This window comes from Ciconia boyciana, chromosome 3 (genome assembly GCF_034638445.1).
Source record: "Ciconia boyciana chromosome 3, ASM3463844v1, whole genome shotgun sequence".
Taxonomy (NCBI): domain Eukaryota; kingdom Metazoa; phylum Chordata; class Aves; order Ciconiiformes; family Ciconiidae; genus Ciconia; species Ciconia boyciana.
Genome location: NC_132936.1, coordinates 93,922,570 through 93,944,883, shown reverse-complemented (window position 1 = coordinate 93,944,883; position 22,314 = coordinate 93,922,570). Strand labels below are relative to the sequence as shown.

General features: G+C 50.5%; 2 protein-coding genes across 3 annotated transcripts in view; one reads left to right on the top strand and one right to left on the bottom strand.

The window, feature by feature from the left end:
* TMEM63B (transmembrane protein 63B) overlaps positions 1 to 10,782 on the bottom strand; it is a 49,055-nt gene extending 38,273 nt beyond the window's left edge. For both annotated transcript variants that reach the window (XM_072856664.1, XM_072856665.1), the window contains exon 1: positions 10,624 to 10,782. The gene's annotated coding sequence lies outside the window, so the exon portion shown is untranslated. The remainder of the gene's footprint in view (positions 1 to 10,623) is intronic.
* A 44-nt stretch (positions 10,783 to 10,826) lies between these two features.
* On the top strand, positions 10,827 to 21,691 carry MRPL14 (mitochondrial ribosomal protein L14). Its single transcript, XM_072856666.1, has 3 exons — positions 10,827 to 10,892; positions 18,385 to 18,478; positions 21,030 to 21,691. Exons 2-3 carry the CDS (start codon positions 18,405 to 18,407, stop codon positions 21,394 to 21,396), a joined length of 441 nt encoding a protein of 146 aa, XP_072712767.1. The 5' UTR covers positions 10,827 to 10,892; positions 18,385 to 18,404; the 3' UTR covers positions 21,397 to 21,691.
* Positions 21,692 to 22,314: the final 623 nt, after the last annotated feature.

Here is a 22,314-nt window from a genome sequence, read left to right as displayed (position 1 = left end):
CAGGGAGATGCCCAGGCAGGCAGCAGTGCACCTCATGAAGTTTTGCCACTGCTGGTTTAATCTTCCACCCAAGATCAGTGTTGAGGGTCTTCAGGACCAGGTACGTTCCCTGCCCTCAAGGGAGGGGCAGTGACACCGAGCAGCAAGTTTGTCTCAAGGAGTGAGAAAGAAGGAATAAAACACTCCCTGTCCACCTGTGGTCCGAGTCATGGGACCCCCTGCCAGCCCCACCACAGCCTCTCCTGTCTGCAGACAACGTTCACCTTCAGGTACCTGCAAGGAGCGTGGTGCTGTGGGGTGCTCTGCTCGGTGCCCTGATGGCTGCTGTTCCCCATCCATGGATTTGTCATTCTGTGCCTTGCAGAGCTCCTACACATCGCCTCGGGCTACCTGCCGCTTGTCTCCACCATCGCTTTTTCTCCTTTAGTTCTTCCCTCCCCGAAGAGGACTTCAGGTTTATGTTAGGACCAGGCCAATTCCCAGCCCTACAAGGGGATCCCAACAAAGAGAGCACATATGCCTGACCACTTTCTGTGGTCCACTGCTCTTCTCCCCCAACATCCAAAGTCACTGCATTAGGAGCACAGAAACAGCATCTCGGCTATTCCCTTTGGTACTTGTTTCGGTGCCGCAGCGCTGGGGAAGGAGTGGGAGGTTCCTCCTCCGGCACGGCAGGCAGCAGCATGCACCAGCACGGCCTCCTCCTGGACCTTCTCGCCTGCTGGGTTACCAAGGGATGGGGCAGAAGTTCCTGTCCCACCATCCCCAACACACGTGCTTTAAGAAGCAGCAGGGGTAGATAAAAAAAGAAACCCAAAACACCAAAAACCCCAAAGCACCCCCCTCCAGCCACATTTGAGCCTCAAACCCTCATTGATCCTGAAATCCACCTGGCAAGAGGCTCCTGCAGGCAAAACGGTGCACTAAAACGCACACACCTCTAAGGGGTGAGGCAGAGCAGGAATAACAAGGCAGCCAAGCCCCGGTGCTGGGGCAGGAGGAGAGGGTGTTGTCCCAGAGCTCTGCTTGGAGCCTCCAGAGCCAGCTCTGCAAGAAGGGGTTGATTGGAAGGGCAGGCTTCGCAATCAGTAATGCACTGCGAGTCAAGGGATGCTCTGAAATGCTGGGGTGGGCTGGGAGGCAATTAGAGGTTGATCAGGATGATTGATAGGCTGGAAACAGCCAGGGAGAGGGAGGGGAGCAGAGGGAAGAGCAGGCAAGTGTGCTTGCTACAGGCCAGGCAGGCTCACTCCCCTGCACTAGCTTTTCAGGACTAGGCTGGGAGTTTCCAGTCCATGCACCCATTTGGCCACAATGCACAGCTCTACCTGCACCACTGCTTGGGTGGGCTGCAGTCTACCTTTGCTAAACAGGTTTAAAAATCCCCTTTCTTGCTCCAAGAAATGCAGTGCAAACAAGAGACAGAACATAACAAGCTGCAGTCCAAATAGCAAAGTCTCCTCTCCCCAAGCTGTCCGAAACCTGCTTTGTTCTCTATTTACCCGCCACACACTTCCAGCACTGCTTTCCTACCCATACATCAGTCACTCCCATATATTTTGAAAACAGGCTCATTAAAACTGCACACCTCCTCTACTTTGATTGCCCCATCCCTTCTCTTCCCTAGATTTCTGAGCTCCAACTAGAGGTCCTGTTTGATCTTTCACACCCAGCGAACCCCAGAGATGTCTGCAAGCACAGCTGTGTTAGACACAGAGGCAAAGACCCAAGCGATCAACATGTCTCCACAGGCCTAAGTCTGCTGATAGATGTGCAGTTATACTGGCAAAACTGCTTCTCTGTGTTTTGAGGTGGTGGAATAAGCTAGGCTGAGAAGCAGGAGCATTTTTGCCAAAATAATGTATCAGCAGAGCAATCAAAACAGGCCAGAAGCTGCAGGTGTTTTGAAGGAGGCACCTAATGCACCACACAGACATGGCCCAGACCACACTCAAATACTGCTACCACACCTTGTTTTTATGCCTTTGATTTGCAAAGGTGTGTCCCTCATCCCGTACCCGCCAGAGGAGAGCTGAGCTATGGCTGCTACTCCATGAGATACTTCTGGAGCAACTGAGGCTGTTCCACCCTGTAGCACTCAACTCCCCAGAAGACGACACAAATGCTTACCAGGGTTATCGCCTAAAACCAAAGCTCTGCTCCCCTCAAATGGGAGCAAAGCTTGAGAGAAAACAAAATAAAGGAGTGAAACACTGGGGGGTTTTCCCCCTTCTCCCTTAAAGCACATCAAAGCATTTGCTTTCCCCTGACTCACAACCATAGTCAGGAGCTATCTACTAGCTTTGAAATTCCCCTCCTACCCTAGGCGATAATAAAACATGAAGATACGAGAGCGTGAGATTCCAGGAGCACTAGGCAGCAGGGATTTACAAGGGATACATCCTGTCAGGCACACTGGATCATCTTTATTTTTAACAGCATTACAGCGTTAGTGGGTGAAAGGGAAGTCGTGGATATAGCAAGATTTTAGCAAGCCATCTGCTGCCGCATCTCACCCAATCTCTCTCAAGGTTTGTTCATCAGGCTAAGGCAGAAACATCGCCTCACGGACTGAAAACGGGTGTAATGACCCTAAATAAACCAGCAGCTATAAGTGACAGAGCACTGGACCACAGGCTGGCAGGCACAAGAGGCAAGGGTGACATTTGGTTTCCTTCATCAATTTCACTGACCCAGGCCCCCAGTTTGGAGAGGTGGTAGGTGCTGGCTGCTCCCAGGTACCTGTTTGACAAAGAAGCTGGGTGCCACAAAGGAAGGGATGCTATAAATCACTCAGAGGCGGATGACCGGCTGGGGCAAGGAGAGGCAGGGAACAATTTCAGAGGCACATGCACGGAGAGTGGGCATAGGTTTGTCAGGGCATCACCCTACATTAGTTGGGGCCAGGCTAGTGCTTTCTGTTACTGGAGATGCCTCCTCATCAGGTAGAGGAGACTCAAGGAAAGGGCTTGGACAGATACCAAGGCAGGAGCAACAAAAAAGGAGGGCTTTGGAACCCAGAGAACAGGGGTGCACTGAGAACGCAGTAACAGGTGAAGACAGGGACCTCCACCCATGCAAGAGAAGGGAGAGCTGGCTGCATGGCTTTGAAGGTGACCACAGCCCCCGCATCTCACCATGGGTTTTTCTTACCACTCTTCATGGCCTGGCATTTCTACCCTACCAAGCTAATGACACACAGTCATAAGATATGTTATGCTTATGCAGGATAACCAAGCCCCACCTTAATCTTTTCCTTGATTAGATAAACAGATTGATCTCCTTATGTTTCTCACCATAAAGCTTTCTCTCCAGACCTCAGATTATTTTATAACTCTTTTCTGCATTCTCTTCAATTTTTCAGCATCCTTTTCTGAGCACTGACACTGGATTTAGACAAAGTATTTTAGTACCAGTCTCCCCAGCACCTCCTACAGCAGTAAAGTCTCATTCCTAGGGCTACTCACTGCTGCCTTTCCAGGTGTCAAACATTTCACATAACTGCCAGGCTTGAAGGGGCCTTAACAGGTCACATGGTGAGGTTCTTTGCTTCAGGCACAGCCAGCTGCAACTCAACCATATCTACAGACTTTTGGCTAATTTGTTCTACCCCCCCCCCCCCCAAAAAAAAAAAAAAAACCAAACATTTAAAAACCCTTCAATATATTCTCCTCTTCTGCTTCACCATCCCAACTGATATTATGGAAAACCATAAAGTCTGAACTCTCTCATTAAGGTAAAGTGACTTCCTGCCCCATCTTCGTCACAACTAGTCTTCTAGAAGTACATTGCTGTACATCCTTGAAGACCATGAAGTTCCTTCTTCCATCTTTTCTTCCTCAGGCTACACAGTCCTAGTTCTTCTCATCCTTCCTCCCACACCATATTTCTAAAGACCTTAATCATTTCTGTTGCTTTCCTGGATACTCTCTTGTTTGCGCACATTCTTCTCCAAGGGTTGCATCTACATCTGAGCCTGGTCCTTCAGCAACACCTCATCTGTGTCGAGGAGAGCACTAATTGCTTCCTGCACCTTAGAGGTGTCACTCCTCATACAGCCTGGCACAAGGCTTGCCTCATGTTTTTCTCCTCTCCAGCAGAGCACTAACCCATCCTGCTCACAAACCCTGGTAATACCAACATTTTCCCCAGCCCTGCCTAGCCAGGGTCTCCTCATCGGACAGGAACCCTTTTGAGTACAGCTTTTCAACCGGTTGTGGGTCCACCTGAGGGACGCTTCCTATCTCCCACCCCTTGCCTGTTTGTTTACGAGGCTGACACTTGGGTCAGTGACACAGACTGACTTAAGTAAAGATCTATCACGTCTATCACCTCTGCTCAGCTGGTAGGCAAGCCATCCTTCCAGGCAAGGGCGTTGACCGACTTGACGTGGTACGTTCCAGACAAATGCACGCTGATGGATTTTTAATCAGCATATTCTCCCACCTCCTTAACAGGATAAACACTAACTGCTTATCTGTTTATTCCAGTTTATTTAGACAGGCTGGTTGTAGTCCCATTCTTTCTCCCTGTATTTCAAGGGATTCAAACCTTGGGATCTCCCTCCACTAGATGTTCTCTAAGGTGGCTGCTCACCATGCAAAAGTTGCCTTAGTCTATTCTTTAAGTACTTCCAGGGAAATTTCATAAGGCTTTGCCCACATCTAATTTACCTAACTGGCCCTGTCACCTGTTCTGACTTGTGCTTGGATTCACTTTTTAAAATTAATTCCTTTAAGTACCCCATCACCCCGACCTTCTTTGCAAGGTGAAGACAGAGTTCTTACTGTCACATTTTATTTGTTCCTCTTTTCCACACAGTCAGGAGCCAATTCCTTCTTCCATCCAATAGCTGCATCAGCTCCTTCTGCCCTAGCTGGGAGTTCACACTGAGTCTTGCATCCACCGCAAATCTGGTTCCTTCCTCCCAGATTTATAACTTTGCGACGCATGCCAACTTGAGCTGCCTTTTCTGTGTTGCGAGTAATAGCAAGCCCCTGGGCGGCTACCGCAGTTCACAATAATTCATTTCCAGCTCTATGCCTCAAGCATAGACAAGAGCCCAGCAAAACCAAATCACCAACTTGCATACACTGTCATCCTGGGGAAGATGTCGGCTTTACCAGCACCACCTGAGAGCCTCCAGAGACCCATGGTTTCACACAAAGGGAGTCTAGACCATATGAACAGGGAGTTGAGGGATGAATCCCTTTTAAGATCTTCCTTGGGACCCAAAGGCACTAAGTTTTTGGCTCAAGAGCCGAAGTATCCTAAGGTCAGCTACAGAGACCTCCCCAGCCTGTGTCACTGCCAGGCTCTCTCTGACCTCCAAGCAGAAGACATCAGATGCTGATAATTATTTCAAGCAGGAGACAAGGCCTGCTGCCATCTGAGTTTCCTCTAAGTAAAAGATCACGCCAAGATTGTCTCACCCCCCCCGTCTTTGAAGCGACCTGAGACAGAGCCTACTAAAGGCCTCTATTTAATTAGCAAAAGCAGGGCCAGGCCAACACACGACTCTCCTACTAAATGCACTCTCGTAAGAAATTCCATTTAAGAGTAGCACGCTCCCCCTGACCCATGTCAGCAACACATCAGGAGACAGTGGGATGCTCTTAAGGGAGCTCGTCAGAGCTGCTCTTCCATGCAGGTCAACAGGAGCACTACACCTCCCCACGAGCAACATCACGTGGCCTCCTTGTTGGTGTGACAGAGCCAGAGGTCACATCACTGGTGGCAGCTGGCTGTCTGCAGGGCGATGCTCTGCACTGAGCCAGGAGAAGAGACCTGCACGGACCCAGCAGGAGCATCCCTAGGGAAAAGGGAAGGGGTGTCAAAGCAAGCAACTGCTCTGCACACAGAATTACAGGGGTGCAGAGGGGATGAGCACACCCACCACAGGGACTCACAGGAGTAGCTCCAGGGACAGACAGTCCTTCTAGGGAGCAACAGGCAACAGTCGGACAGGAAAGACCCGCAGCAGCCGCTCTTCCAGCCAGAGAAAGGCAGAGAGGTTCTTTGGCTTGCTGCTCAGAGGCAGCATGGCTGTGGTGGTTCAGGAAAGCAATTGCAGAACATACCGAAAACAGGCAGACATGAGTCCTGCCTGCAGCTGCTTTCTCCTGGTGCTGATGCAGTGTGCCGCCTTTCAAATACACAGTCCCTTAAGAGATCCAGCCCTTTTCTTTAATGCAGTAGCACAAACGTCTTCCTAGATCGGTCCACACAAACGTGAATCTTCAAAACCTTGCTTTAAGCCAGGCCCGTTCTACCAACTGCCAATTTCTCTGGGGAAAAACAGCATGCATAAAACAAGACCTCTCTCTCTTCCCAGCACAATAACCATGTGGGCAGGAGCTGCTGGCATCGACAATTAGACCAAAGCACATCAAGAACAGGAGACCTTGCTCAAAAGATGCAGTGGGCTATGCTAGCAGGATCCCCACCTTGCCCATATAACCTGTGTAGCCACTATAAGAGCTTGGCCTAAGGAAAGCACTGGGATACTGGGAAAGCATTCCCACTCCCCCACCTGGCTTTACGAGGGATGGGGAGGAAGGGACTTGAAAGCAGAAGAGGGGGAATGGCAGACAGGCAATATCAACATGCAAGAGCCATGGGGAGAACAGAAGTATTTCCACCACTGCTTAGCAATGATGTGCAGGGAATGCATAACAAGCATGCAAAGATAACCCTGCAAAGGGCAGGGAGTGCTGCACGGAGAAGCACGGAGGAAAACGTTCTGCATCTCATGCTTAGCAAGAGTCTCGGGCTTCCTGCAGCTAATCTGTATTTGGAGCAGAGGGCAGACACCCAGCTCCATGCTGGAAGGACATGAAGCGAGAAGACAGTGCCAACCGCAGGCCTGCAGGCTCAGAGAAAAGCCATTTCATACTGCAAGCCTTTGCTCTACAAGCTTGGCACCAGCTTCATGAATCTCGCCCTCCCTCTGTTGCAGAGTGCGTACACACATGCGCGTTTCTTTTTTGTTCCTTGATTTTTGTTTTTCTCCTTTTAACCAACTTTCTAGCCAATGAATCAGGCCCACCCCCCACCCCAACTCACTCCCCTGAGCAAGCCAGAAAGCTGCTGACAGGACGAGGGCTGCAGGCAAAGAGGTGCCTCTTGAGAAGGCCATGCTCAAGGCAGTTCCTGCACACACCAACTCCCCATATGGCTGGTGACATGAGGAGTCCTTCCCAGCCAGAGCCTGAGCTGCACGGGGCATGGGAGAGGCCAAGGGCTGCAGTCTCAGGCAGCAGGTGCCCCCACAAGGAGCACAGAGCTACCCTCAGAGAGGCCGGCTGCCCCACGCTGTGGTCCTTCAAAGATAGAGCATCAGGACCAGCACCACACCTGTGAAAAGTAAAGTGACAGAGGGACTCCCTCCCTCCCTCTCTCCCTGCCTGGAAACCTGCATTTCCCTTTCCAGCTCAGCCTGCAAGCAAGCTCTGAGCTCCCCAGGCTTGTTTCCAGAGCCGGGAGGAGCAGGAGACAGCTCTGCTGAGACCAGACACGGGCAAACCTTCCTCTGACTCACACAGCATCCCAGAGGCCACGACCCATTTGAGGCTCCACTGCTCGCCCCGCAATGCCTCCTGAGCCATCAGGCAAAACCTGGGACCCTGCAGAGCCAGTTCAGGCAGTAGCAAACCTGCCCCTTTGCTTCAGGCTCCACGCAGGGCCTCCGTCTCCTTGTGCGAGATGCAGCGTGGAGAACAGGCAGCAGGCTGGCACGCTGGCTGCTCGCCGCAGGAGCTGCCGGCCGGGAGGGGGGGACAGCTGCCGGAGGGCAGCACGGGGCTGCCAGGCTCAACACAGCGGGCTGCTGGGCAAGCTCTCGCTGGAGCGAAGGAGGTAGGGCAGGAGCTGCCCGAGGGACGGCCACCAAGGATTGCTCCCTCTCTTCTTGGTTCCCACCCCCTGGAAAGCAGCTGCTAGATTAAAAAAGGCTTAACGGTGCTGTCATTCAAGGACATGGAGACAATCTCCATTTTCCAAACATCCCCATCATCTTGTCTCATCTCTATACCACAAAAAGCCCCGGGGAAGATCCGGCCCCAGCCTCCAGCAAGCCCTGTCATCCTTCCCTCCGTTACCCACTGCGGAGCTCTCAGATGCTTTGATATGCAAATCAGCCACAGGATCCATAACCAGCGCCGTCTGCAATTAACAGCACACGGAGTATCCTACGCCCAGGGCCTCTTCCGGCACAAAGCAGGCACCCCACAGCTCCGCAGGCTTCACGTCAGACGGCACAGGTCCTGGGTGTCTTTCCTGGGAGCAGGAGGTGCTGCCCGCAGAGTCCTCGGGTCCCCAGCGTACAGCCAAACCCTGGCTGCCAGGATGGAGATGGGGTGCTTACAGGCTGGGGTTGCACCTCGGTATGGATGGGGAGGGTGGCAGAAGAGCCGCCGGCAGGACGCTGCGGGGCTCCCCATGACCCGAGGCACTCCAGCTACCTGGGGCTCAAGGAAACCGTAATTAGCAATGGACAAAAAGCAAGCTCTAGGCACTGCCAGATCTCAGGCTTTTATCGCGAATCTCACACTACCTGGGATTTTTCTTAAAGTCCTAGTTCCCAGAACAAAGCGATTTCATGAGGATATTTTTTTTAATGTAAAAATTTATCAAAAACACCCAAGCGACTTCCTAGCCCATTTTATTGCTGAAGAAAGCTAAAAAATATGACCAAGGATATTTTAAAAGCCCAGAAGGAAAAAAAAAACAAACAAGAAGCAAAGCACTCTGTATTTTTCTTTTTTTGGCTCAACTCATGGCTCCAGGACATTTCAGGATAGTTGCACCGTGCTCCAGTCAAAGAGGAAGAAAATGGAGCATTGCAAAGCCTCATGGCAATGCCTTCTTGACAAGAAAACCGACACCCTCAGAAAATACAGTAGCTTCAGTTCCTTCCAAGGTTACTGAAGGCAGGAACAGACAAAAATAGAGCAAACTTAGTGCAACAAAACATACTCATGAGCCAAACCAGTCTTTTCCCAACCCCCTCAAAGGCATCTTCTTTCATGTTTATCTTGTTCCTATGGCATCCAGGTGAAAACTGCAGAAAGGATTTCTCTCCCTGTAAAGACAGCATATTCCTACTACTAAAAGGCTCGAGACAAAAAAAGGCCTTCCCTAGGTAGACACCAGCTAATTGCAGCCATCAGAAGCAACGTCCTTAATGCTTTGCTATTTCTGGTTTGAACGGAGTCCTCCTGGAGTCGGTTACAAGCTGAGTAGTTGGCCTTCCGCTCTCTCAGAAACATTAAAAGACTAAAAGGCTATTAGGAACCATATAGCACAGGTGTTTGGAGGGGAAGGGTACCGGTCCCTGCAAGGCACTTGCAAAGGCTTTGTCCCCTACCCGGGTGGGGCATCTGCAGGACCATCCAAGAGGCACCTGTGCTGTGCAACCCTTCAGTGGCTTTGTTGCCGCTGCTAATGGGATGCTCCTAACCTGCAGCCCGTGGCTTTCCATGCATACTTCCTCTGGAGGATGACACGATGGAGCAGGACACTTGCAGAGTAACAGACAAATGCAGGGCTTCTTGTGGATTATGCACAACTAAATTAGCAGACCCTGAGCATGCACTGATCAGCCTTTTGCTTCCAACTCCTGCTATCAAGGGAAGAGCAAGGGAGTGAGGTGCCCAGAATCCCAAATTCCCCAAACACCTAGTCTCCATCCAGCTGAGAGCTATCAAACCTGCTACAGGCACCAGGCTGACTGCAGCCACGTCACAGATTTTTGGCACAATGCCTCCAGCAGGTAGCTACATACAGACATCCAGGGCACACTCCAGGACAGGAGGAAAAACCATGGTTTGCTGATTTGGAGGGGCTGGTGATTGAGACAAGAGGAGAAAGGGACTGCTTGGCTGCATGACCACGCACACAAGCCCCATCTAATAGCTCTTTGCTAAGTTCTCCAGGGTACGACAGGCAGGCAATATCAGAAATTTGCCTGCTGCTCCCACCCTTGAAACATCCCTCCTCCCTCCCTGCTGCTCACCGTCTCAGCGGTGCCTGCAGGAGAGAGGCAGGGAGGAGGGCAGGCAGCTCTCCCAGGCCGAGCACGCACAAAAGCGGCCTCAGCACCCCCGACGGCGATCGCAGGTGCGACGGGAGCCGGCGCCACCCCGCAGAAATGGGTCCGGCGACCCCCGGGGCGCAGAAGCCATGTTACGCAGCCGAGGGACGGCGCGCAGGGAGACGGCAGAGGACGGGCGCCCGGGAGGCGGGCGAGAAGCCCCGGTGCCCAGAGCCACCCCGCTTCCACGCACCCCGGCCCGGCCTTGGAGGGGGCACGGGCCGCTCCGCAGGCGCCACACCCGGGCGCGCCCCCCGCCCCGCTCCGCCCCAAGATGGCAGGCGGCGCCCCCCGCCCCAGGCTGGCCCCGCTGCGGGGCTCCGCGCAACGGCCGCGCCGCCCGGCCCGGCCCGCTCCGCCCTCAGGAGGGCCTGAGGCGCGGCTGCTGGGGGCAAGCCGGGGCGGGGGGGAACACAAGCACTGAGGCAGCGGCGGCGGGCTGCAGCCCCGGGCCCGCCTGGTCTAGAGGAGCCGCCGTGCCGCGCCGCGCCGTGCCGTGCCGCACCCCGCCGCGCCGGCGGCCCACTTACCCCGTGTCAGGCGCGGACTGGCTCCCCCGTTGGCTTCGCCGGGCCGGGCGCTGCTGTGCCGCGCTGCGCCGCGCACGGGAGCGAGCGGCGACCGCCCGGCTGGGCTCGGCTCGGCTCGGCTCGGTTCGGCTGGGCTCGGGGCGGGGCGGGGCCCCGGGTGGGCGGGGCGCGGAGGTGCCGGCCCTGCACAGCGGTGGGCGGGGCCCGCGGGCGGCGGCGCTGCGCATGCGCGCGGGCCTGCGGGCGGGGAGCCCGCGTTCGCTTCGGAGGTGCGCGGCGGGGGGTGGCGGGGGGTTGTGGGGGGCCCGGGGTCTGCGCTCCGTGCGGGGCGGGCGGGCGCGAAGGCGGCCTCGGCCCCGGCAGCGGGGGGCTGGGGCGGTGGGGAGCGGAGCGGGCGCCCCGCCGGCGCCCCGCCCCTGAGCCGCGGCGCCACTGTCGCGGGGCCTTAGGCCTCCCGGGCGGGGCTGGCCGCGGCCTGCGCACCCGGCGGCCTGCGGGCGGCCTTGCCTCGCCGCCGGGCCAGTCTGCTCCCGGGGTGCTGGCTTTCCCCCGGAGCCGGGCCCTCACTCGGCCTCGTGTCCGAGCCGCTCGGGGCGCGGGCGGGCCCCCACTCAGCCCTCGGGCGCTGGGTGAGAGCGGGCCGCCGTGCGTGTTCGGCTGCCGTGCTCGCCTGTGGGCCCTGCGGCGCCTGGGCTGTGCGGGGCCTCCCTCCGCGTACCGGCCCTGCCGCCCGTCCCTCGTAGGGAGCCGTTTGCAGGGGTCGCTGACGCTGTGTGCACAGGGCCTGAAACGTCCAAACCCTGAGCGTGGGTTGCTGCTCTAAAAAGGCTGAGAAACGCAGGCCCCGAAGATGGCATGTGGGTTGAGTGGCACACAGCAGGGCAGGTAGTTGTGACATCTTGCAAAAGCAGCTGGGAGCTGGAGCCTGGCCTGTGCAGAGCCTGGAGCCTTTGTGTCACTTGAACACAGGGCACTGCAGATGGGGTGACTGGCAGCATCTTGGGAGGGGTGACCTCCCTCCCCCTGAGCTTCGGCCCGTGCCCTAGCAGTCTGGCCGGGGGGAGGAAGAAAACCTTATTCTGACACTCCTGCACCTGTGTCCTTCAGAGCATTTCTTTGCTTCGGAATTCATGTGGGGCTCTGCTGCCGGGAGTAGGCTTGTGTGGGTACGAGTAGTCATGCGGCAAAGTTGGACCAAAATTCCTGTGTCCTGACAAGCGTGACATTTACTCGTGTGTGTCATGGGGACTCAGGAAGTGTGGACGGTAGTCTGTGCTTTGCTGGTTATTCTCCAAAAAACTCCTTTGGAGGTCCAGTGAGTAAGGGGAGGTAATTTGGGGAAGAAGACAGCATGACAGGTTTCTTATAAGTGTGAAAGACTTACTCCTTGTAGTAAAAGTAGATGGGCAGTCAGCCTTTTTAAAAGCAGGACACAGATGCTCATCTGAGCTGTGTTCACTTGTCTGGTTTGAGAGTTCTCCAAGCTTATCTGGGAGGGTCTTGTTCGGGAAGGAGAGAAACTGAGTTAAGGGAAGTTTTTGAGTGAGAAGCGAGGCTTGTTCCAGCAAAGCTGCAGGTAGCTCTGTGCTGCCTTGCAGCATGAGTGTGCCTTTGTCTCCAGGTTAGGCTTCTCTTAAGCCTGAATTCTGTCTGTATTAGGCATCCTTTTCTGGTGTAGCTTTATCAGGAAGGCCTGGAGCCACTGTCGGTCTTTGTTCTGTGAACAAGTAGCCTAGGTCAGTGGTTCTTGACTTTTTTTTTTTATGGTTGAGCCACAACTCCCCACCTTCTCTTTATTCTTGTTTGTGTCCTTCTTCCTGCCACAGCTCCCCACAGTGCGGTTACTCTGGTTTGTGATCGCACCTTGCTGGTTGGGACCTGGTCATCCACATCAGGGCTGGGAACAGACTCTGGTCTTGTGGCTTGCTACCTATTGTCCTGTTCCTGAGACCTCAGTACTTTTAGAAGTAGTGAAGATAACATTCGAGAGGTGATAGCAGCATTAAGTTATGGGAGTGCGGGCAGTTCTCTGCATTCATGTGGAATTCCAAAAGACATGGACAAGGCAGGACCTCACTGGGCTTCACCTCCAGCCCCACAGACCATACGAGAGCAGAACTTCTGGAATTAGAATCCTGCTCTACTGCTTTTTTCCTTTGACCTCACACAGGAAGTTGTCCTCTTTGTAGCTTAATTTCCTGCTGGTGCACTGGGAATAATCCCTTCCTATTTTAGTACAGTGCTATGAGTATGAATATATAGAATTGTTTAAGGTGCTCGAATACTAGAATGATAAGAGCCATAAGTACCTTAGAACTGGGACTTCTGATACTTAAAATGTCAAAAATAAGTTGTCCGTTAAAGCTACTCAGCTCTTTTTTTATCTGCCTTTCCTGATTGTGATCTGGAAAATGAGGTTAGTGTGTTTTGCTTCAAAATTGTTAACAGATGTACCTGTAATGAGTTTCTGTTGGTAACTTGGATCAATAAATATCCTGTTTAATAGCTAATCCTATTCATAAATGGAATTCGAAAAGGCTTAATTCCGTTTTGTGAATCCTGGCCTTTCTGGCAGTCATTAATGTAAAACCAGTCATGTCTTGGTAATGAATATCTTGTGTATTTTTAACACACACAAGCCCTTAATCACATTGTTTCCTTTATGAGGAGAGCTGTGAATGGATTGAGTCCCGTAGTTCACAGTTGGCTCTTGTAGCTCACCCTGGCAGACAGTCTATAAATAAACCTGCAGTGGCAGAGCAGGGGTTTAGGTATTTGCATTGTGCATATTGTCTTGGATTTATTTCCTGCATTTTAATGATGGATGACAGATGCAGTTCAAATCTTTGTGGTGCCCAGAGCATGTCTGTTTTGGTCTCTTAGAAGAATAAAGGGGATGTTGGCCCCCACGGTTTGACTGTGTAGATCAGGTTACTACTATTAAAGTGAAGAATATTTTTCCCTGTTTTATTTTGTATGATTGACAGCAGACTTTGGGTAGTAGGCCTCAGCATTTGCTTTGCAACATCCATTGGTTTTCCCTGAGGCCTGTTTGTATGGATGAGTTACTAGCAGAAAGAAGGAAAATAAATAGCTGAGTGGTTGTGGAACTACAGATCTTGGGAATATAGGGAGCAGGTGTCATTTCCAAAACTTGTGATTAAAAAGGGAGGTAATACTGTATTGCTAGTTAACAGCACTATTTAAAAGTACATTTACTCTAGGATGCAGGCAGGGTAAGAATGGCACCTTGGCTGGTTTTTAGGGTATACACCACTGGTAAAAACTTGGTCAGAGCCATTGCACTGGCCTCTTGAATGTTCAGATGCAGACCTTTTTAGTGCTCCCATGGCTGTGTTAATAGTGCGGCTTCATACAGACCACTCTTGTGAAGCACATCAGTATTTTTGCTGAAATGAGAGAGATCCTTTTCTTGTCCAAATCTCCCCATGTTTCTCCAAAGATACTGTCACAATGTAAGTCTGGGTTGGCAGTGAAAGGAGAAGTCCCAGTCTTGTGTTTTGCCACATTCCCTCACACCAGCATTCATGTGGCTGCAGGATGAGTTGGATCAGGGAACTGATCTAGCTGAAAACTGTGACTGATTTACATGAATGCTAGAGCTAGCATAAGGGAGGTGATGGAAATGTGTGTTGGGGGGACACAGGGCTTCCTTTCTTGTTACTGTATGCCCTGACGTTGGCTCAAAGTGAGTATGTAATCCTGTCCTTGTCTGGAAGATGTCCTTGCTTTGTATCAGCTCCCTGAGGTGGTCTACTTGTGTGTTTGCATGCGTTTGACGAAAATATTTTATGTTGCCTGCTTCTGTTAGCTGGGATTAAATTTTCTAGAACTTCTCCATTTAAAAACCACTCAGGATTGCAGTAAATATAAGTTAGTTCTTTAATCTCAAGGGAAAACCGTGAAGGTGGTAGCTTTAGTATGGCACTTGAAAATGGTGCAGTGGATAAATAACTTCCAGAGGTTTATAACTGGTGAAGAGTTCCTTTGTTGTACGGTGTGGGAATTTGATGTTGGTCTGTTACATTGAATGGGGTATGGCTGAAGGGCCCTCGAGAAGGGAGTGTTTGCTGCAGCAGGTTATTGCGTGCTCAGACTTATTTGGTGAAGTAGAAATTGTGTCATTTTAGTGAATATTTGATTAACAGACTCCTTCACCCTTTCTGAATCTTAGTCTGAACTCAGTCTGAGGTCTGTGCTAACTTTTAACTGATATGTGGAGCAGAGAGAAGCAAAGCATCTCTACGATTCTGATTTTAAGAAATTAGTCTCTAACCATGAGATAGAGCCACTGCTAGAATTTAGGGGCAGCAGAGTAGGAGCTGGGAGAGAGGTTGCTCTGCACCGTTCTTTATCACCGCTTTGGTGCAGCTATGTATGGCCTACGCTATATCAATAGTTGTCTTGGTGTTGGGCCTTTCATTTTAGAATAGTGTCTGTTTAAATAGTGCTCTTGCCTAGCATGAGCAACTTGGAAATTAATCCTGCTTGAGAAAGAGATTGGACTAGATGACTTCCAAAAGTCTCTTCCAAGATAATTCCTTGGTCAGGAGTGTATTAGTGATTAAGTACTAAGCAGCGGTGCTGTTTTGTTCGTCCGGGGTATTGTAGGGTGCACTCCTGTATGAGTTGGGTGATACCGATAGCAGACTTCTGGGAATTCCTGAAAATTTTCCTGTGCTTGAGGGTTATGGGGGTACTCTTTCCATACACCTCCGAGCACTGAAACCTGACGACGTGGGGAGAGAGCCACCTTCAGAAGCAGACTCGGGTGATGTGCATTCCCCGTGCCTGTGTGAAGTACAGCCTCCTCTGAGCCTTCTTAAGGCCTACTGCTGTGCGGCAATGTCAGGGCTGGGAAGGACAGAGGTGCTGGGTGCGCTGGGGCTGATGGCTGTCATCGCTTTATAGTGGCTCTTCAACTTTGGCACCAACTCAGGGTGTTTGTATCGCAGCACCCAGCGTGACAGAGTGAGTGGCTTCTGTGCCCTTTGGAGTTTAGTGATTAGCCGCGCCACAGAGGGGGAAGCCGAGGGCGGAGGACAACAGTGCCCTGTTCGCAGTTGCAGAGGGAGCAAGTTGGGACTGGGTCTGGTTGAGGAACACCTGGAGACAGACCCAAGCTACTGGCTGTTCGTTTCTAGCAGGGAAGTTGGCGTGTTACGATAGCTGAAGATGTGATTCACTGTTCATGAACCTGCTTGCACCCTTGAATGCTGTACTCCATGCCACAGATGCATTCCTCTCTTCCCCCCACCCTGAACTTTCCTGCTAATTGGAAGCATCCCCCCTGTTTACTCAGTTCCTAACAGGTTGCTTCATACCAAATAATCAATCATACGAAGTTTCTTAGCTTGTGACACATCTTAATGCGCCGAGGAATAATTCTTAGCAAAGAAGGGGGTGGTGAGTCATCTGGAAAAATAAACAGTCCTTGGACACTTAACACTGTTGATGCTTCTGCTGGTAGTTTTGTGACTTCAAACCTTCACTGCTGCCACAGGGTAGAAACAAACGTTGACTCCTCCCAGGAGTGGGGAATGAGTTCAGAGTTTAGGCAGTGCTTTAGGACTCTGACATGCAGCCTTGAGCACATCTAGCTATGCTGGTCGTGACGTTGCTGTCCCTCTGACAGAGGGCAGAGTGTGCGCCTGTGCCTGCCCTGCCACGAGCCAACAGACCTCTCCTATGGGTCTTATGTAGTGGTGAGGATGAGCAGGCCCATCCTCTCCTGCCACCGAGGCCACTATGCCTGCCAGGGGAATAGAGCTGGACTCCCCAGGAAGCATCTGTCAAAGACAACAGAGAGGCCGACTCGCTGCTGCTTGTTTGGGTCTTCTAGAGGGATGCAGGGCCTTGGTGCAATTCTGGAGGAAGTAGGAGCAATATTACCCACTGGGTTTGCATTTCGTACAGGGAAACAGTACACCCAAGCGCAGGATGGGACACAGGCTGTCCTCCGTGCCAACGCGGGGTGTGGGCTTACAGCAAGGCAACATAGTTGGCCTTGCTTAGAAATCCTAGCAGCAGCAAGGCCCAGGTAATTGGATCTTGATTGCCAGCAGCACTGTAAATACCACAGGGTCTTGTTTTGTTAGGATCACACAGCTGGGTAAGGAGCTGTGGCAAAAACACAGCCTTCTCGGGATCTCATTTCAGAGAGGGGACAGTGCAAGCAAGCTCTGAAGGGAAGCTCTGAACTCATTTGGAGATCTACCCCACAGAAAAGTGGCTTTGTTTAGCAAATAAATGTAAGCTTTGGCTGTTGCTTATCTCTTCCAAACCTGCATATATGACAGGCGAGACTGTTTGCCGCGTATCGTGTGCTTTGGTCAGGGAGCGCTGCTACAGAATTGCTGTGGTGTATGTCTCCAATACTTCTCATCCTGCTGTCAGGTAACACTTGCTCTGTAGAACAACCAGAAACCCTAAAAAATACATACATCTCCAAGTAAGCAAACACACTGGGGAAAAATAAAAGCAATAAAGAAAGAGTGAAGATTTAGCCTGGGCTTTACTTGATTGTAATAAGAACAGCTGTGGCATCATCTGTCAGAAGGCTCTGTGGGTATTTTTTTCTCCCTAGAGAAGTTAGGTCAGCTTTGTTTTTAAAAGAAAAGTTAAGAAAATGGCTTTACAATGTACTGCTACAGTTTGGCCCTAAGCTCATCAGAACTGGCAAAGGAAGCTAAGTGGTCAATGTATTTTTAATGTTTACTTTAGAAAGGAGAGAGCATGTGTTGGTTACACTGCCAAGGTCTAAGCAAGCAGTGTAACACAGTGGTAGCTGCAGTCAGATGGAAAGTCTTAGCTTTACCTGAGCTGGCCTGAAAGAGGACTGGCTCTAGGTCCATGTTGTTTTCTCCCTTTGCTTGGATCTGCCGGCATAGCTGCCTGGGTCATCACTCCCTAACTGATGTCTGGCAAAGTGATCCAGGTTCAGATAAGCCTTTGCAATTTCGCGTGCGAGCTGGTCCCCATCAGACTGACAGAATGAGGTTAGGGAACTGCCATAGATGTAGTCAGGGAAGAGGGTGTGGTAAACGCAGTCAGAGGTTACCCTTGTAAGCCAGCTCTGCTGCAGTCGGGGTAGTGTTTCGGTGTGGGTTGAGCATGCACCATAAAGTTACAGGGAACTGTTTCATCTGGGCAGCCTTAACAGGGCGAGATTGGCAGAGGTGCGATTCTGATTCTGATACAGGCTGCTGAACACCTTGTGTATGCTAAGAGGGAGCACACCCTCGCCAGTGGAGCTTTGTCTTGTTTCTTGTCTGGCAAATTGTTTTTTGGAGCTCTGACGCCAGTCTGCAGAGTATCTCTGGCTTTTTGCTCGGTTTTATAGGTAACATTGGTAGCTTTTACAAGTAACTATGGTAGCTTTTACTGATCACTGTGGCCTCTAAATTGGTTCACATCCAAAATTCTCAAACCTGCTTGTTGTTACATGGTTCACAGTGCATGCAGAAGGCCCCTTACCTCTGTGCACAGGAAACTGCAGCGCAGTGATACTGAATCCAGCTTTGTAGTATACGCATCTGAATTATACTGTCTGTTGAATTCAGGCAGGGGTTGTTGATCTGCTTTGTATTGTGCTGCAGATGCTGTTAGCGCTCTGTGTGCTGCGGATTGCAGCGTCTAAAGAGGTACTGAGACTCTAGTGTGTGATTCATATACGGAAAATGAAATGAAACAAATTTTGTCCAATTTCCAGAGTTCGTAATTCTCTTGTTTCTCACCCAGGGCGGGTTACCAGAATCCAAATGGCTCTCCTGAATAGGCGGTTGTGTTTATCCTTAACCCATCTAAGCAGCACAGTGATCCAGCGACACTTCAGGTAATTTTCAAATCCTGCTCTTGCTTTTGTTTTCTTGGGAGAATTTCCTGATTGAAAGAGATGCTGTTAAGTAGGTCAAGCATAAGATACAGTATTTCTAATTCAAAAAGGATAATTTAATAAAACAAAATCTCATAGTTGTCTCTTCACAGGTTGTAAAGTGAGCCCAAACACAACAACAGATGCAGGTTCCTGGCAGTCTGAGTCTGGTCTGAACTCTGCATTTTTGTATGCTTGTAAGGAGGCTTTTAGGCCTTTGAGGGCGATGCAAGGGCCTGCAAGCAGAAGTTGAAAGTGCCTGTGTTTCTCAGCCAAGTCCAAAAAAGCAACAGCCAGCCCCTGCTGATGTAAAGCCAATAACATGTTTAAAATTATTCCAGAGTTTATAATTTCAGTTATTTAGAACAAGAGTAGCCTGAAAAATTATTGCCTTGTACCTTAACAGTGTCCATTTTGTTATTTTTCTTTAGGTCCTTGTTCCAGGCTCAAGGCATTTAAAGCTTCTTAAATTTATGGACCTCATGTTTTACAATGCCTTGCACAAAGCTTAGAGCCTAATCCCACAGTACACTTGGTGCGGGTATGGGGAATCTCTAGCATGTAGCTCTTTGAAGGGTCAGGGCTTCAGTTTATAGGGTGAGAATAGTCATTCCCATGACTGTGGTCTAGAGAGGGGATTAAGACAATGCTCAGGGCTAGGTTGTGTGATAGTCCTAGGAGCTATCTCGAGGAGGTATCTAAGTCTTACTGGCTTTCTCTGTAAATGGGCTGCATGAGAGCATTGGCCAGTAAACATTTAAAGGATATATATACACTGACAGCAAGAGGGAGGCCAAGTCCACAGAGGTGAGCAGTGCTCCTGCAGGATGTCAGCAGTCTTAATGGAGAAACCTTTCCTTTGTGGTGGGCCTGCTTTGGATGTGGTGGGGTTTTGCTCCAAGACTGTGGTAGAAATGAAGGAAAGAGGGGAAAGAAAAAGTCCTCCTTGTGCAGTTACTCTTGTCTAGTGGTACCTGGGTAGCAGTTTGCTACTGCTGCATTGTGGACTTGGTCCCACCTAGGTTTCCCCTTCTCCTTCCTGCGACAACACTTTTGCCCCTTTCCAGCCTCCTCCCTTCTGCCTTTCCCTGCTGTGCAGCCACAGCCTGGCAAGCAGAGGACAGAGAGTGTGGTATACCACAGCCCCTCCCAGGGGATGGGATGGGATGGGATGGGATGGGATGGGATGGGATGGGATGGGATGGGAGAGGGTGGCTGCTTGCAGAGGTGAGTGACTTCTGAGAGAGGTGTCCTCTTGGAGGAGAAAGCTGGGGAAGGCCTCTGCTGTGGGAGACAAATCTTGAACGGCAGCACTGCACCTCTGGAGCAGTTAGACTAATGCAGACTGACCCAGCCGGCCTTCCTTTACTGCATGTAAAAACGTCTGCTTCAACTGATGTCCATCCACACTGTGTTTGATATGCAGGGGATGGCTTGCTCTTCTTTTAGGCAGCATTGCAAATACAGGTCCTTTGTCTTCAAGAAGGGGTGGTGGTCCCCATTGGTCTTTGTTTACTGTTCACACTCCTGCTCTGCAAAACAAGGTGAACGGTTAGGTTGATTCCATATGCTGTCTATTTGAGTAGTTCAGCTGACAGCAGCTTGGCATTCCTGCAGCTGTCTGGCCAGCACGTTTCTAGTACCTTACTGCAAAGCCATTGTTTAGCAGTAGAAAGGATCTTCCTGCTTTTCCGATGGTCTGTGTTTAGGCGTCCTTTGAAGAGAAGCAACAAATCACTTGAATTTGAACTTACTGGATAAAAGAATAGCCGTTCCTGAAAGGGAGGTTGAATTATTTCTCAGTTTATTCCTGCTGTTCCTAAGCATATTCAGAGTCAGATCTAACAACTTAGTATTGTGCAGTTTATTTCTGTTGTTTCTTACTCATGATAATCCCACAGAGCAAACAGATGCAGAAGAGACTGTGTCTCTTGGGGTTCCTCCCACACGGGGAAGGTGATGATCTGTTAGATTCTAGTTGGTGGCACCTTAGCACAGCCACAGCAGGACCTCAGAGGTCTCGCTGAGAGCAGAGTAAGATGAGACACCCTCATAGACCTCACTGAAAAGAAGATTGATCAGAAAAGTCCGTATTGCTGAGGACTGTGTACAAGATTGAAAGAGTCTGACTTGAGTATTAGCTTCCTGTGGGCTGTTTGTGGCAGAAGCAAGCACATTTTTTTGCTTGTAAATTGAAGTTGAATGGAATCATCTGCAGTTGCTAAAAAGCTCAGTAAATGCAAGCCACTCTTCATGCCATCTTTTAGTCGTGTTTCAGAGTAGAACGGTCATTTTATGTTTGACATTTAGTGAAGAGTGTGCAAAGCCCAAAGTAGCATCTGGCTTTCAAAGAGCACATTGAATGCAGTGAATGTGTCACCCATATGGTATGTATTTGTTGCTGGCGCCTTCCAAGTGGTTTGTGTAACGACAAGATCCTGTGCTGGGCTTGCCCTTGCTCCCCGAGGATTATTGCGGAGATCTGTCTCTCATTCTTTCTGTCTTTTGCTAGTATCACTGGAGCATGCCGAGCAATACAGAAACTCACCCGCGTGCGAGTGGTGGACAACAGTGCCTTGGGGAACACGCCATACCACCGGCCACCAAAATGTATCCATGTGTATAACAAGACTGGAGTTGGCAAAGTAGGAGATACAATCCTTCTGGCTATCAAAGGAGAGAAGAAGAAGGCTTTAATTGTAGGGCACAAGATGCCTGGCCCCCACATGACGCCTAGATTTGATTCCAACAATGTGGTACTCATAGAAGACAACGGAAATCCAGTAGGGACTAGAATAAAAACACCAATACCCTATATCCTGCGACAGAGAGAAGGAGAGTTCTCCAAAGTATTGGCCATTGCCCGCAACTTTGTATGAAAGCCAAGAAAGGTCTCTGGCAATCCTGTTTACATCCTTTCATACAGTAGCTGTTCCTTGGTCCTTTTCTAGAAAATGGTGAAACGTGAAAAAGTTGAGGTTCATCAAGAGTCTCTCTTCCTGTTTCAGAATTACAAGCAACTAGTTTAAATGTTGAAATACCTTGTTTTTCTCCCAAAGAAGGTTGATTTCTTTCACAGAACATCTGCAGTGTGTTTGGGAAATGGTCCTTCACCCTTACTGCTCTGGTGGTGTTAGTTTGGTCTCTAATCATTAAAACGAGAATGTGAAAATCCTTCTTGTTTTGTACTGCTTATGCTCTCTTTTCCTTATTTCTGCCTTTCCCGGTTCCCCAGGGGCAAGATGCAAAGTGCAGTCCCTGGCCCAATGACACTGGGGTCTACAAAAGGGATTCACATGTAATAAGAGTAGGAGAGATATATAATGAACTGTTGGTGCCTTGGGCACATTCAATAAAAGTCTCTATGACTTTGCCTAAGAAAAGTCCTTAGGAGGAATTGGAATTGGGAGAGCATGATGGCGTAGAACTTCAGTGGTGGGTGGTCGAACAGGATATGCCAGAGATGGGGAAGCAGAGGTAGAAAGGGGAAGTGAATGGGATGGGTTTGAGATGCAGCCTGTGCTTTCCACCTGACCAACCTTAGGAAATTGTGTTCTCCAAGTAATGCAAGGGCTGGGTTCAGACTGAAAGGTCCACAGAAAGAAGCTTCCTTTTGGACTGCTTTTTGGGACCGTGTCAGACATCGTCTGTGATGTCGGTTGGTGAGACTGGCTGTAGTCCAGCTTCCTAAGCTCAGGCACAATAGTGGGCAAATGCTATGTATTGCTTTCAGGGCCAGCTGTGATCCAGGAGCCAAACAGCTGCCTTTATATGGAGCTGAGCAGAGGAACTCGCTG